This window comes from Geotrypetes seraphini, chromosome 8, assembly GCF_902459505.1.
Source record: "Geotrypetes seraphini chromosome 8, aGeoSer1.1, whole genome shotgun sequence".
NCBI classification, from domain to species: Eukaryota; Metazoa; Chordata; class Amphibia; order Gymnophiona; family Dermophiidae; genus Geotrypetes; species Geotrypetes seraphini.
In genome coordinates, this window is record NC_047091.1 from 122,858,289 (window position 1) to 122,873,649 (window position 15,361).

At 44.8% G+C, this 15,361-nt stretch overlaps 1 protein-coding gene and 1 long non-coding RNA gene across 5 annotated transcripts in view; one reads left to right on the top strand and one right to left on the bottom strand.

The window, feature by feature from the left end:
* Positions 1–15,361, bottom strand: part of LOC117365563 — a 128,167-nt gene that overhangs the window by 44,053 nt on the left and 68,753 nt on the right. The window contains exon 2 of the long non-coding RNA XR_004540418.1: positions 10,025–10,130. This is a non-coding gene — a long non-coding RNA (uncharacterized LOC117365563). The remainder of the gene's footprint in view (positions 1–10,024; positions 10,131–15,361) is intronic.
* The window catches only part of PALM (paralemmin), an 89,270-nt gene that overhangs the window by 27,780 nt on the left and 46,129 nt on the right, over positions 1–15,361 (top strand). For all 4 annotated transcript variants that reach the window (XM_033956075.1, XM_033956072.1, XM_033956071.1 and 1 more), the window contains exon 2: positions 13,003–13,048. In XM_033956075.1, the coding sequence (XP_033811966.1) occupies positions 13,003–13,048 (46 nt within the window). The remainder of the gene's footprint in view (positions 1–13,002; positions 13,049–15,361) is intronic.

The following is a 15,361-nucleotide window of genomic DNA, read 5'->3' on the forward strand; positions in this document are numbered from 1 at the left end:
TCTCTCTGAGCTATTGGAGAGCTTATCCGCAAATTGGGAGGTGTTGGGACAACACCCATTTGTGGCTGACTCATCCTGCTTGTCCTAGGAGAATGTATGTGACTAGGAAAGCAGGTTGTGAGCCTGTGGCTAGTGAATGGCTCCTAACATTAGTGAACTGTGCCTTGAAGGCAGAGCCTGGTGTTAGCTATCTCTATCCATAATATAATGGCTCTGACTTGGATACTGGTATGAATGAGAGTGGATCCTGCACAGAAAAATTCTTGAATTCCTACCAGGGCAGGGGACCAGATATGTTAAAGTATCATCTTCCATTCCTCTTCCTTTCCCTTTGCTAGCTAATACTAGTCCCCTGGATAGAACTATTAGAGGAAGAAAACTGCACTGACGTCACCAGCGAATTAATGAATAGCTCTGGCCATTAAGGATAGCATTTCTAAAGTGCAGAGATGGAGTATGGTGGCAGGCTGGCACTTCTTATCAAAACTCCTAGGAAACGGGGTGGTGGTGGGGGGGGGGAAATCCTCGTAGCTGTGCAGAGTGAATACAAGTGTTATTTCCACACTATTGTTTTTTACATCGAAGATTGTTGAAGCCAGATCCAGTCGTCTTTGGATTGTACTGTAAAGGGTATTCCTTGGGCTTGGAAGCTGCTGTTTGGTTTGGTTTGGTTGAACGGAGAATGCAGGTGTTAGACTGGAGTACTGGAAGCTTTACATGCACACACGTGTAACACAACCTATGTATGTTGGGGGGGAGGAAAGCAGGAAGCCAAGACAGTGTTATCAGTCTAACGGCCCGATGCTCAAAATCTAACACCAGCGTTAGAGCTGAATTGTCCAATGGCTGCAAATATTTAAATACAACGAATTGTCCAATGGCTGTTAAATATTTAAATACAATTTTGCTATTCCCTTCCAATGCTCAGAGAACAGCGCACAAACCCTTCTTTTAACGTTGGAAAAATAACACCAGTGTGGAGCTGGCATTGGGGGGGGGGGGGGTTTGAAGAGAGGATTTCTTACAAGTCTGTGTTTAAAATCTGCTGGTTTTGATTTGTTTTAGAAGCAGAAGGAAGCCCATGCACGCCTCTTAAGTGTTGACACTGGAAAAACAAATGTGTACGAGTCCAAGCAAACCTGAACATGCAAGTACACATTGGCACCTATTTTCTGTGCTTAAATATAAGCCTTTCAAGTGACAACAAATTTGAAAAGCTTATATTTAAAGGTGTGTAAGAGCAGCACCAATGTGTGCTTCACGGTCAGGTACAGAAGAACTGCTGTCTGTGTGTGGGTAAAGCATGTTCCTTCCTCTTGCTTTCGCTTTTATAGCACACATAATTTGAAGGCCATTAGCTTTGAGCTTTGGAAGGCTATGTTTCTGCTCTGTGAGTGGCTGGCGCTATTTTACTTCAGCGCCAGAGCTTTAAGCATCGTAGCCTAAGAGAGGAACTCCACCCAGGGAGAAGCCTCCGATCCCAGGAAGCGAATAGAATGCTAGGAATAATCAAGAAAGGTATTACAAGCAGAAGGAAAGAAGTTATCCTGCCATTGTATCGGGCGATGGTGCGCACGCATCTGGAGTACTGCGTCCAATATTGGTCACTGTACCTAAAGAAGGATATGGCGATACTCGAGAGGGTTCGGAAGAGAGCGACACGTTTGATAAAAGGTATGGAATACCTTTCATATGCTGAAAGATTAGAGAAACTGGGGCTCTTTTCCCTGGAGAAGTGTTGACTTAGAGGGGACATGATAGAGACTTACAAGATCATGAAGGGCATAGAGAAAGTGGAGAGGGACAGATTCTTAAAACTTTCGACAACTACAAGAACGAGAGGGCATTCCGAAAAATTAAAAGGGGACAGATTCAGAATCAATGCTAGGAAGTTCTTCACCCAATGGGTGGTGGACACCTGGAACGCGCTTCCAGAGGGAGTGATAGGACAGGGTACGGTATTGGAGTTCAAGAAGGGATTGGACAATTTTCTGAAGGTAAAGAGGATAGAAGGGTATAGAGAGAGGGCTACTATACAGGTCCTGGACCTGATGGGCCGCCGTGTAAGCAGACTGCTGGGCATGATGGACCTCAGGTCTGACCCAGCAGAGGCACAGCTTATGTTCTTATGATGCCACAGAGGAGTTGGGTATATCAAGCTATGAGATCATCTGCATGGTATGTGCAGCACCTGCAACCAGGAGAGATCTTCTTTTGCTGAGCAGCATAACCTGACTTGCACCCTCTGAATAAGCAGCTTTTCCACTATGATCATCATAAGAGGGTTTCATAAATAGAATATCAGAAGTAGCGATTGGTAGGGCTGGCTGGGAGTGATGCTCCCCACCGTCATGCAGAGGGGTTGGGTTCCGTTTTTAGCTCGGGTCTTCCTCCTCAGATCAACCAGAGCTGGAGATGTTTTGGGTGTTGTGTATAAAGCCCCCCTCGGAGGGGGGGGGGAATGATAGACATCACATGGTGCAGCACGTAGTTTTCAAAAATGGGACTCGTGATTGAAAGTTTTTGGAAGGTGTCCTGGAGTGTGGCTGTCGACTGGAGAAGTTGGGGGGGGGGGGGATATAAAATGTGCCCTCCATATTCTGGGAGAAGGATCCCAGCCCTGGTTCTGTCTGACTTGAAATCTCACGGGAGGAGAAAATCACCAGGTTAAAAGTAAATAGCAAGATTGGTAAAGAGAAGAGGAGAAGCACTGAATTTCTGTAGTTTGTACAACTCTGTGCCTGTGGGAAATAAATAGAGACGGTTTTACCAAACACATTTGCGTAGCAGTGATATAATGTGGTGGTGGGGAGGGGTAGAGACACAGTCATCCAATGGTGTCACATTAGATAGCTGCAGGCTTTCACCAAAGTCCAGAATATGTCATTGTTTTCTTTCCCTGCCATGCATGTGCTGAGCTGTGATAGTTCTTAGTTGTGCTGTATACCGATGCAGTGCATTCCCCACCCTGGCCCCTGGGACCTCTCACTCATTCTGCAGGAAGCGGACTGCAGATATGGCTCACAGGAAAAAAAAAAAAAGAAGTTCTATTCTGCCTCTAATAATCTGTCAGTAATCCTGAAATGTGAAATCTCTGCACACCAAGTAATCCCTACTCTGGGCAACATTTACTCTGACCTCTTGCGCTTCCAGAGGAGGTGGTTGAGCAGAGTACGATTTTGGGTTTCAAAAAGGGATCGGACGAGTTCCTGAAGGGATCCAGGGGTATAATGAGTAATAGATCACTACAGGTCATTGACCTGGAGGGCCGCCACGGGAGCGGACTGCTGGGCGTGATGGACCTATGGTCTGACTCGGCAGAAGCAATGCTTATGTTCTTATGTTCTCTCACCCCAGCAGAAAGGTCCCGCCCTAAACACTGACCGGCCCTTGCTTTGGATGGAAACAAGAGTCTATGATTTGCAGAATTCTAACAAATCTATATATATAAAATTGGAGGTGTGTATGTGCCGCGATCACGCAAAAACGGCTTGACCGATTTGAACGAAACTTAGTATGCAGATCCCTCACTACCTGGGGTGATATGTTCTGGGGGTCTCGTGGCCCACCTGCACACGTGGGCGGAGCTACAAACAGAAAATCAGATTTCACCCATTCATGTCAATGGAAAAATGTAAAAAGCTGCCATTCTCACAGTAATTCCAAAACACTGATCCCTCACTACCTGGGATGATATGTTCTGGGGGTCTCGCAGCCCACCTGCACACGTGGGCGGAGCTACAAACAGAAAATCAGATTTCACCCATTCATGTCAATGGAAAAAATGTAAAAAGCTGCCATTCTCACAGTAATTCCAACTATAAAACACTTTCTATGACACTATAACCTCAGATCCCTCACTACCTGGGTTGATATGTTCTGGGGGTCTCGCGGCCCACCTGCACACGTGGGCAGAGCTACAAACAGAAAATCAGATTTCACCCATTCATGTCAATGGAAAAAATGTAAAAAGCTGCCATTCTCACAGTAATTCCAACTATAAAACACTTTCTATGACACTATAACCGCAGATCCCTCACTACCTGGGTTGATATGTTCTGGGGGTCTCGCGGCCCACCTGCACACGTGGGCAGAGCTACAAACAGAAAATCAGATTTCACCCATTCATGTCAATGGAAAAAATGTAAAAAGCTGCCATTCTCACAGTAATTCCAACTATAAAACACTTTCTATGACACTATAACCGCAGATCCCTCACTACCTGGGTTGATATGTTCTGGGGGTCTCGCGGCCCACCTGCACACGTGGGCAGAGCTACAAACAGAAAATCAGATTTCACCCATTCATGTCAATGGAAAAAATGTAAAAAGCTGCCATTCTCACAGTAATTCCAACTATAAAACACTTTCTATGACACTATAACCGCAGATCCCTCACTACCTGGGTTGATATGTTCTGGGGGTCTCGCGGCCCACCTGCACACGTGGGCAGAGCTACAAACAGAAAATCAGATTTCACCCATTCATGTCAATGGAAAAAATGTAAAAAGCTGCCATTCTCACAGTAATTCCAACTATTAAACACTTTCTATGACACTATAACCACTAGGGACATCATTTCTATTCTACCACGGACACCATACATATAGAGTTTGTATGTTCTAACTGTGTTTGTAACTGTTTCCTTCATGCACCCCAGTTCATAATGTTATGACATTACATGAGTACTCACATATGCTGAACTAGGAACACATGTTTCAAGTTTCAAGTTTATTAGGATTTTATATACCGCCTATCAAGGTTATCTAAGCGGTTTTTACAATCAGGTACTCAAGCATTTTCCCTCTCTGTCCCGGCGGGCTCACAATCTATCTAACGTAGCTGAACCGGGAAAAAACTGCATGGAGTTTCTTTTCAACCTGAGTTTCCACATATTGAGTTGTTTAAATCAATATACAAGTCTATTGATACAGTAGTAGTTGTTGATGAGGTCATCAATTTCCCAACATAATTCCAAAACTCACTTGATCCAGCTGGATTACCACCACATCGTCTTTTACTTAAAGTGGGATCTCCAATTATTTTACTTAGCAACCTTGACCCACCAAAACTTTGCAATGGCACAAGGCTTTGTGTAAAGAGGTTACTGGCCAATGTAATTGAAGCAACTATCTTAACCGGAAAGGGACAAGGTGAAACCGTATTTATCCCGCGGATACCACTTATTCCAACAGATCTTCCTTTTCAGTTTAAGAGATAGCAAATTCCAGTGAGACTTGCATTCTCTATCACAATCAACAAATCACAGGGACAGACTATTACATACTGTGGAGTGGATTTAAGATCCCCCTGTTTTTCCCATGGACAACTCTATGTTGCTTGCTCAAGGGTGGGTTCACCCAAGAATTTATATGTTCTTGCTCCTGGAGGTGAAACTAAAAATGTTGTTTATAATCAAGTTTTGTGTTAGTTGTATTGTATTCATTTTGTCAAATATTTCACATTATAATTTGAATATTGTACTTTTTATAAAGCTGTAAAAAAATTATTTCATTCACCACTATAAAGTATCTTTATTTGAATCCATTTACAGTGTTATTGCTATAATTAAATACCCGTGCAACGCCGGGGCATCAGCTAGTGTGGAATAACTGCAGATCATCAAAAAAACAAATGTATTGCTGCAAACTAGGAGAGAATTAAAACCATTCTGAATGCTCACCCTATCAAACAGTCCACCCTACACACTGACTAATCCCTGTTCTGGGAAATAGTCACGCTGACCCCAGTGGTCCAGCTCTGCCCACTGATCCAACCCTGCTCAGGGAGGTAAAACTGGTTTTTAACCCTCCTACTTAAGCACTGGTTGTAATGTGTCCCTAGTGGGATCAGGTGACAGAATGGTAATCCCCTGTTTTGTAAAGGCTCCCTGCATCTGGGAAAAGGCCAAGAAGAGAACATCTGCAGTGCCAAGCTCAGACCTTGTGCTTGGATCTGCTTACCCCTGACCTTTGACCCTAGCAGTAAATGACTGATATCTGGCCTGCAAAGCATTGATACTTTGAACTATTCACCTCATGTGTTGTCAGAGATGGCAGGTCTTGCTTATTAGGACTGTGTCACACTCATTTAAAGGCTTTCACTCTCACACTGAGGTCCTTTTCTCACTCATTAGGCTCGTGTCACACTCATTTGAAGGCTCTCTCAGTTATTAGGAGAGTGTTACACTAGGTTAAAGGTGCTCTCATACTCTGAGGCTCTTCTCTCTCTCATTAGGGGTCTGTCAATCTCGTCTGAAGGCTCTTTCACTCTCACATTCTTTGAACCCCTTTGAGCTCCTGTTAGTGACATATTTTTGATACATGAGAGAAGGGGCGTAGAAAACATGAGAGTAAGGGTTTTTGGGTGTAGTTGAGGTGCTGATTTTGCTGCTTCTCCTCTCGACCTCAAGAGATAATTCCTGGGCATCCTTTCCTGCGTAAAGGGTAATGTTTTGTTCTTCCAGAGGTCCCCGGTGCACCTCTGTGGCACATTTGTAACACATTCAGATGGGAAGGGGTAAAACGCAGACCTTACGGATCCAGAACCGCCCGTCCTTAAAAATCTGAGGTCCGTGCCACTTGTACTTAGTTTCTGGCTCTGACAGACCTCGATGACAATTTAGCGCTGACGGATCCGTCTCGGCATAGGGAAGGTAAAGTATTAGGATCCGTCAGTGCTAAAATGTCATAAGAGGTCTGTCAGAGCCAGAGACTAGTGCTGGAGCGGCTCTAAAACGAATCCTTTAAACCGGTTTCCTGCAGCCCCAGTAAATTTAAAAATCCGAGGTCCGCGGCTCTGACAGACCTCTATGACATTTTAGCGCTGATGGATCCTAATACTTTTCCCTCCCTATGCTTAGACGGATCCATCAGCGCCAAATTGTCATAGAGGTCTGTCAGAGCCAGAAACTAACTACAAGTGGCATGGACCTCAGATTTTTAAGGATGTGCGATTTTAGATCCGCAAGGTCCGTCAGGTCCATGTTTTACCCCTTCCCCATTCAGATTCAGAGTAAAGTTGTTTGTGTCTTGTGTGCACATGTGGCGTGTGTGTATTAGTATGCTTACATCCTATGATGGCAATTAAGATGTTTTAATGTGTCTTGTGTTGACATTGTAAATAGCGCACTGTGCCATAATGTGTGGTACTGTTTCAAGGTGTTTACTGATGCAATTGTTTATTGCTTATGTTCGGCAATGGACGATTACAACAGTAAATTGTACACTATATACTGCCTGGAGTGAATTTCTTCAAAAAGACGGTAAATAAATAATAAACGTGTGTATGTGTTTCCTGTTTGAGAAGCTGTTCTCTCAGATCTGGCTCTGTTCTTCAGCTGACTAGACACCAGCTTCCAGCACAATCAGATATCTCCCTGTGGTACAGATTAATGGATATTCACTTAACAGTTTCCCCCCCCCCCGCCTCCCCACTGTACATGTAGATATACACGTGCGCACACACACACACACACTTTACTCTCTTCCCCTTCTTGATTCATTTCTCCTTTCCTCTGTCTGCACTGGGACTAGACAGCCCTGAAGGCGTCCATCGGCCAGAGTCATGCATGCACAAGGCTATTCATGTGATGGGGTCCAGAGGAGGCACCAGGCAAGTGCAAGAGTTAGTTTTTAGTGCATCCAATCAGAAATCAGTCTCAGAGTTTATAGGCCGCCTAATCCCAATATCCGATTTCAAAGTGGCTGACAGTAATAAAAAGCAATTATCTAAATACAACAATCCAAAAATATTCTATACTAAAAACACGTAAGTTTGTTGTAAGTACTTGTGAAAAAGAAATGATTTCAAATATTTTTGGAACAACACATACATGGGAAACTTTTGTGGCCTGACAATTTGTATATTTAAAAGTTACCTGGGTAAAACCAGGAGCTGGGAGTACAGGGCAGCAGACGGCCTATGATTTACAGCACAGACTCCAAATCATGTGCAAAGTTTGTGAGTTCACAAGTGTCCACAGCACAGCCAACCCCACATTTTGAAAGGGAAACTATAGGGACTTTATTTTTGAAAATTCATTGACAGGCCTGCGGGTCCATATTGCTCTGGTCTGATCCCATTTCTCACCTGATGGCACTGGCAAGATACAACAGATTGTGCTGCTGTTTCTACTGAAAACAGAAGTTTTCCTGGGTGCTGTGTCCCTCTCTCTTTTGTGGGGAGCTTTTAGTTTTTTTCTGTGAGTTTTGGGAAATGTGAATCTCTGATATCTTTTTGTTTTGTGCAATACTTTGGGCAGACTTGCACGGTCTGTGTCTGTGTATGGCCGTTTGGTGGAGGATGGGCAGGGGAGGGCTTCAATGGCTGGGAGGGTGTAGATGGGCTGGAGTAAGTCTTAACAGAGATTTCGGCAAGTGGAACCCAAGCATAGTACCGGGTAAAGCTTTGGATTCTTGCCCAGAAATAGCTAAGAAGAAAAAAAATAAAAATTTAAATTGAATCAGGTTGGGCAGACTGGATGGACCATTCGGGTCTTTATCTGCCGTCATCTACTATGTTACTATGTTACTAAATAAACACTAGCCTTAAAGGCAGACAAGATATGTCCTATATTTTGGACAGAGGCTAGCCCCTTGAATAGGGATTTGTCCTCTTAAACATAAAAGGATCACATGAATACATAAAAACAGATTTATTATTACAGGTGCATAGGTTAGTTTACTCTTCCAAGATACTCTCCTTCATCCCTTGAACATCTGGAGGCCTAGTACGGTTATAAAGCGGTCATGGCCCAAGATACAAGTGACCAACAATGTTTTTTTCTTTCTAAAAGGGCAATAAGGTAATGCAAATTCAGCAAAAGGGTCATAACATAGGGGTCCTCTTATCAAGCTGCGCTAGCGGGGTTAGTGCGTTGGACATTCCATCACGCGCTAACCCCTGCGGCCGGCTAAACAACTAACGCCTGCTCAATGCAGGCGTTAGCGGCTAGCGCGGCAGGCGGTTTAACGCGCGTTAAACCCCATACCGCAACCCATGCTTCTGCTTGGTGCCTGTTCTGTCCTCCCACCTTGGATGTATTGGATGGGTTTTTTTTTTGTTTTTTTTTTTAAATCTTCTCTTTCTCTGTTCTTGTTGGGGGAAGGGGGGTGGTGGGTTGGGAGATGGGGGTATGGGGGTTCTGGGGCTTGGGATATATTTGCTGTACGGCCTTTAGTGCACCCGTGCATTCTTTGTTGTACTCATTGTCTTTTCTGCCTCTGATGTGCTCCGTCAACCACTTGTTTCCAGTACACATGTCAACCAGATTGCGGGTGATAAGCTCTGTACTTTTTCATTTGTATGTTTGACCTTCTTTAATAAAAAACAGATTTATACAAAAAAAAAAAATCCCTACCGCAGCTTGATAAAAGGACCCCCATAGTGTAGTTAATGGTCTAACTAGTTCCAGAAGAATCCTAGCCCAATACTAGTACCACATTAATAAGTATATTTCTAAGGTGGAATCTTTCCAGTTCCACAGTACAGTAGGAAATGCATTTCTGGGTCGTCCCGCCCCCAAGTATCGCGCTGCAGGCAGAATCTAGCTTCATGGGGTTTCCATTTCATTTTGTGTCTGCCTGTATTTGATGAGGGTCTGTGTGAGCCTGGGTTGAGAGATTCTACTAACCTGTAGTTTCTGAGTAGGGATCTGTAGCAGCCTGGTGAAGGCATGCTGCTTTAAGGCTTCTCTCATGGGGTAATGTCTCCACACGGGTTAGTTTTGCACACACTGTGATGGGAGAAAAACTCTCTTAAATCAGAGTATGTTGGGTATGATCAAAGACTGCTAATGTTTGTTTTAATGCTTGCATGGTATAAGAGAGTGCTTCCTTCTGGACAGGCAGTCACATTGATTTAATAACTCTGCTCTTTCATCCTGTTTGTTGGTGGTCTCTTTCTGAAAACCTCTTGACTTAAATGCAGGGTTTGTAGCATACCGGTAATTAGCAGTACATTATCTCTTTTTTATCTTAAGGGGGCCACTGAACCCCAGTTAGGAAAAGATTCTCAAAACTTACCATGCCTTGAACCAGCTCCAGCCAGTTTAAAAGGGCAGTATTTTTCTGTCCGATTATCAGAATGGCTCGCCGTGGTCTTTCCCGAGCTTCCTAGCTGTCTCAGACTCTGTCATGCAAATGTAGTACAACGAGGTAATTAATATTAAAATGGTAGTAAAATGTGCTAATTTAATATTAAAAGGAGCACTCTGGGCGATTCTCTATCATCGTTAGGTGATTCCCTAACCTCGTAGCACATTTGCGGGCAGTTTTCTGACTTTCTGTTCAGTGCCTGAGCACTGATTGGCTCAGGCAGTGACAGGAAAAAGGTTGACAATTCAGACCCCCCCCCCCCACAAATTAAAAAAAAAAGACCACCTGAATCAAAGATCAGCAGGAGGGATGCCCACTCCCTCCCACCACTGCCGCTGGGGTCCTCCAACAACCCTGACAACCTCTCAACATCCCCGGCAGGAAGGATGCCCACTCCCTCCTGCCGCCTGTGTCCCCCACACCCCCAACAATCCCCCGCCCCCGTATCTTTAGCATGAAGGCTGGCCAGAGGGATGCCTACTCCTTCCGGCCAGCAGGCCTGGCTCTTCAAAATAGTAGGCCTTCCCCTTCTTGATGCATCCTGAGATGTGCCAGAAAGGGGCCTAAGGCTCTGACTGGCCCTCCCCTAAAATGGGCCTTAAGCTGCCTGGGCCAGTCAGGGACGGGGAAGGCCCACTATTTTGAAGAAGCAAGCCTTCTGGCCTGAGGGAGTAGGCATACCTCCGGCCAGCCTTCATGCTAAAGGTATGGGGGGCTGGGAGTTGTTGGGGTACAGGGGGCTTGTTGAGGGGCAAGGGACCCTGGTGGTGGAAGGCAGTGGGCTCCAAGTTGTCAGGGGGGTGCTACAGTGGTGGGATGGAGCAGGCATCCCTCCTGCCGATCTTGTTGGGGGGGGGGGCTGGGCACGGTAGACAAGGGGGTTGTTGGGAGGAGGAGGAACATTTTCCTCTATTGCTCTCCCTGCCGGTCAATCAGCTGAGCTGGTAGGACTCGGGAGACTTGCGGCTCTGTTGATCGGAGCAGGGAGAAACAGCTTTGGCAGAAGGGAGGAGCTGTGCTTAGCGATTGCTCTTCTGATCAAGCGCCAGGCACAGTTCCTCCCACTCTAGTGATTCTCTGCACAAATAGTGTGCATATAATTTGCATGCTGTTATGCTGAGAATCGCCTGTAAAATAAAAATTGCTCTCACTACGGCCACTCCATCGACTCGCCAGATTTTACTGGCGAGTTTTGAGAATCTTCCTCCTAGTCCTCTATAAACTTGTGTTACTTTTTGTGTTTGTTTCCTGCTCCAGATTCTCTAGAGCTTATAGCTTAGGGTTACCAGATTTCGTGGAGCCAAAAACCAGACATGTGACCCTGCCCCCTGTACTGCCCCAGGCCCGCTCCCACACAAACCTCTTCTCTCGAGTTTGGGGCCACGTCTGGAGGTCCTTTGAGCATGCATGGATGTGACACAATGATGTCTTGTGCATGCGCACATGTGTGTGACATCATTGTGTCACATCCGCGCATGCTCAGAGGCATTCTAGACACAGGCCGAAGCCCAGTGCTCTTCAAAATTCCGGACAAACAGTGTTTTTAAAAAAATCCATCCAGTCACATGGACAGTCCTCCAAAAAGAGGACATGTCTGGCTATTCCTGGACGTCTGGTAACCCTACTATAGCTGCACCAGGGGTGTTTTATTCACTAGAATCATCTCTGTACTATTGCTACCACCAATATTAGCCCTAGTGCTGAGGCTAAGGGAAGGGGGGGGGGTCTTTCTACCCTGGACCATGAGTGAGCTCTTGCATACAAATTTATGCACCTTGGAGGTGCATCGGGGGGTGTGTAGGCTATAGAACGGCAGCTAGATGCAAAAGTTAATTGCTTAATTAGGTGTGAATTGTTGCTAGCAACCAATAATAGAAAATAATTGGAATTAATTGACACTAATTTGCAGTTATGTACTACCACACTTAGACGATATTCTAGAATGCATAACTGCGAGAGGGGTGGGGGCAGGGTAGGTACACTATAAATTGTATGCATTGAGCTTTAGAATATTTTCAGTTACGTACCTAACTGCAGCATTTAAGCATGAGCATTTAGGCCTGCCGTAGAGCTAAATGCTTGCACCTAATGTTCCTTGTGTAACTAAACTTATGCTAGTCAATAGCATAGTAAGGGGGAGGGCAGACCTCCTTAGACACCATCTTGGTGGTGGCGCTGGCACCTCCCCATGCCATACTCGCGCCCTCCCTTCCCCTCCCCTGGTACCTCTTTGCCAGCACGAGCAACTTCTCCGGCCTGCTGCTTGCAGCGGGCCTGGCTCCCCTCTGAAATCACTTCCTGGTTGCAGGGCCAGAATGTGACGTCAGAGGGAAAGCCAACGCGAGCAGCAGGCCGGAGAAGCTGCTCGCCCTGGCAAAGATTTAAAGAGGTACGGGAGGGAAGGGAGGGTGCGAGTGTGGCATGAGGGGTAGGGGAAGAGCAGTAGGACGCCACCGTCCCGGGCGCCTCCTACCTTCACCACGCCACTGATGCTAGTATTCCATAATGGCAATTATACATGTACTTACCATTATAGAATTTGTGCTTAGCCCACACACTTTTAGGTGCCTAACTTTAAGCGACTTGTAGAGAATACCCCTTTGATGAGTGAAAAGGGCACACATGTTGTACAGCGCACAGACTTTTCTATCTTGGGTTGTACTACATAACATACCTTGTGTTTCTAAAGATGTGACATAGAAGTTCTCCTGAAATTCAGCCCTCAGAAACAGCAGGAATAGGTTACTTTTAGTATCAGCTTAACAGTTGAGGTAGTTTAAGTGTACTACCATAATTACTGGTGTAGATCGCTGCAGGGTGGTTTAGTGACAGCTGCCCCAAACTGGAAGGTTTTGGTGCTGCCTGGCTGAGCTCCGTTTTTCAGCTTCCTTCTCTCTGCCCTGCAGGATATCTGAGGCCATCGTCCAGCAGGAGAGGCTCCAGGCCATCGCAGTAAGTCATTTAACTTTCTTTTTCTTCTGAATACTGTACATATTTGGCAGGGAATGGGTAAAGCCATGACTAGCTTATGACATCTTCCTCTCCTTAAGACCCCTTTGTCCCTGTGTCTCTCTCTATAAACCTGACCATCTCTTTCACTTTAAATCTTTTGCCTCACAGTAACATATTAAATGATAACAGAAAAACCAGACGGGATATCCAATCTGCCCCAGGGCAATTATTTCCTTTTAGCTATATGAACATAAACATTTCCATACACAACCTAACACCTGCTTCCCCCGCCCTCTCCCTGATGTCTTTTATCTGAACTTTCAACCCTTCTTCCACTGATGCCCTCCATAATATGCCTTTAAGTCAGCAAGTTGCCCCCTTATGTCCAAAGCCAGACTCTCAAGATTTGAGCTACCCAGAACCTCCACAGTGAGGCAGGGCCAGCTCAATCTAGGGACTAGGTGAAGCAGTGGCCCAGGCTAGGGCGCCAGTGATGATAAAGGGCACCAAAATCCTGGTCTAGCATCTCTCCCTCCCTCTTTCTTTCCCTCTGCCTGCAGTTCAGTATCCACAGGATAGGAGGGAGGGAAGAAAGAAGGAGAGATTTTGACACTCTTTATCATTGAGGGGGAAGGGGGACTTGCAGAGGAGGAGATGCTGGATCTCCAGCAGAGGGCAGAGGAGAGAGTGGAAAAACAGTAGATTGTGGGCTGGGGGAGGGGGCACCAATACAGAAGTTGGCTCAGGGAGCCACATTCGCTTGAGCCCAGTGTTGGCAGATCTGCTTTTGAAAGCTGGTCATGTAAAATTTTGAGCAGTTGCAGGGTTTTTTTGGCTGGTTTCTGATTTTACTGTAAGTCTACAATGTCAGTAAGTCCTTTGTAGGGAGGAAACAGCTATTTTACAAGGGGTCCTTTACTTGCCAAAACCTGTGAGGATGGAAGCAGATGAGAGCTCTGTGGTACTTTCTGTGCACATTGAGAGCTCTGTCAGAGATCTGAACCTTTTAGGGCCCCAAAATAACTGCAAGAACCTCATAGGTAACCTACTTGTAGTCAGTTATTGTAGACTTATTTACTCTTGGGAATATAAAGAAATATGTTCTCTAAAAACTTGAGACTAAAAACTTGTAAAAAATTAACATATCTTAGACAACTGGCAACTGACTTCAGTGATTTAAAAAAAAAACAACTGCAGAAGCTGGTTTTGGATTTCAATGAACTACTGTTAAATGATATCATTTGTTTCTTGTCTGCCCATCTGCAACGTCCTTCCATCATGTGCGCAGCTGCTCAAGCATCTTACTGTTACTGCAACAGACTGATCGTTGCTGGCATCAAGGAACATTTCTAACATTTAATAGACAGTTATTTTCCAGTTCATCTACTACATATAGTCATGTGAAAAAATTAGGACACCCCATGAAATATCTAGTTCTTTCTTAAGAAATGTTCACATCGATGTCAAATCTTTTTTTTTTTTAATTTATCTCTAGAAAAGAAAGTGATGTAATTGCAGGTAAACAACAAACATTTTCCTTGATTTACTCATGAAACAAAAGATATCCACAAAAATGTGTATTCTGAGGAATAAATTAGGACACCCCCACATATCCTCCCACTTAAAGTGGCTCAAATCATACACAGGTGTATCACATCAGGTGCAGATGATTAGAACATCGTTACTAAGCATTTTGAAGGAGGCTTGTCCTTCTTAAACCTCAGACATTTAGTTTGTTGTGCTCATGACTGCTGCGGTGAGAGCAGTGAACACCATGGTGAGATCAAAAGAGCTGTCTGAGGCCTTCAGAAAGAAGATTGTAGCAGTTTATAAGTCTGGTAAGAGATTTAAAAAGATCTCGAAAGAATTTGACATTAGCCATTCCACGGTCCAGAAAATAGTGTACAAGTGGAGGACTTTCCAAACAACTGCCGACATGCCCACGTCTGGTCATCCAAGCAAGTTGACCCCCAGAGCAGACCGCAAGATGCTAAAATAAGTCTCCAAAAACCCTAAAATGTCATCACGGGACCTACAGCAGGCTTTTGCTACTGTTAATGTGAAAGTGCATGCTTCTACAATCGGAAAGAGACTGCACAAATGTAACTTGCTTGGGAGGTGTGCAAGGAGCAAACCTGTGCTCTCTAAGAGAAACATCAAGGCCAGACTGAAGTTTTGCAGAGAAAACGTTGACAAACACTAGGACTTTTAGAATAGTGTTCTATGGATAGATTAGTCTAAAATTGAATTATTTGGACACCAGAAAAGAGGACATGTTTGGCATACACCAAATATAGCATTCCAGGAAAAGAA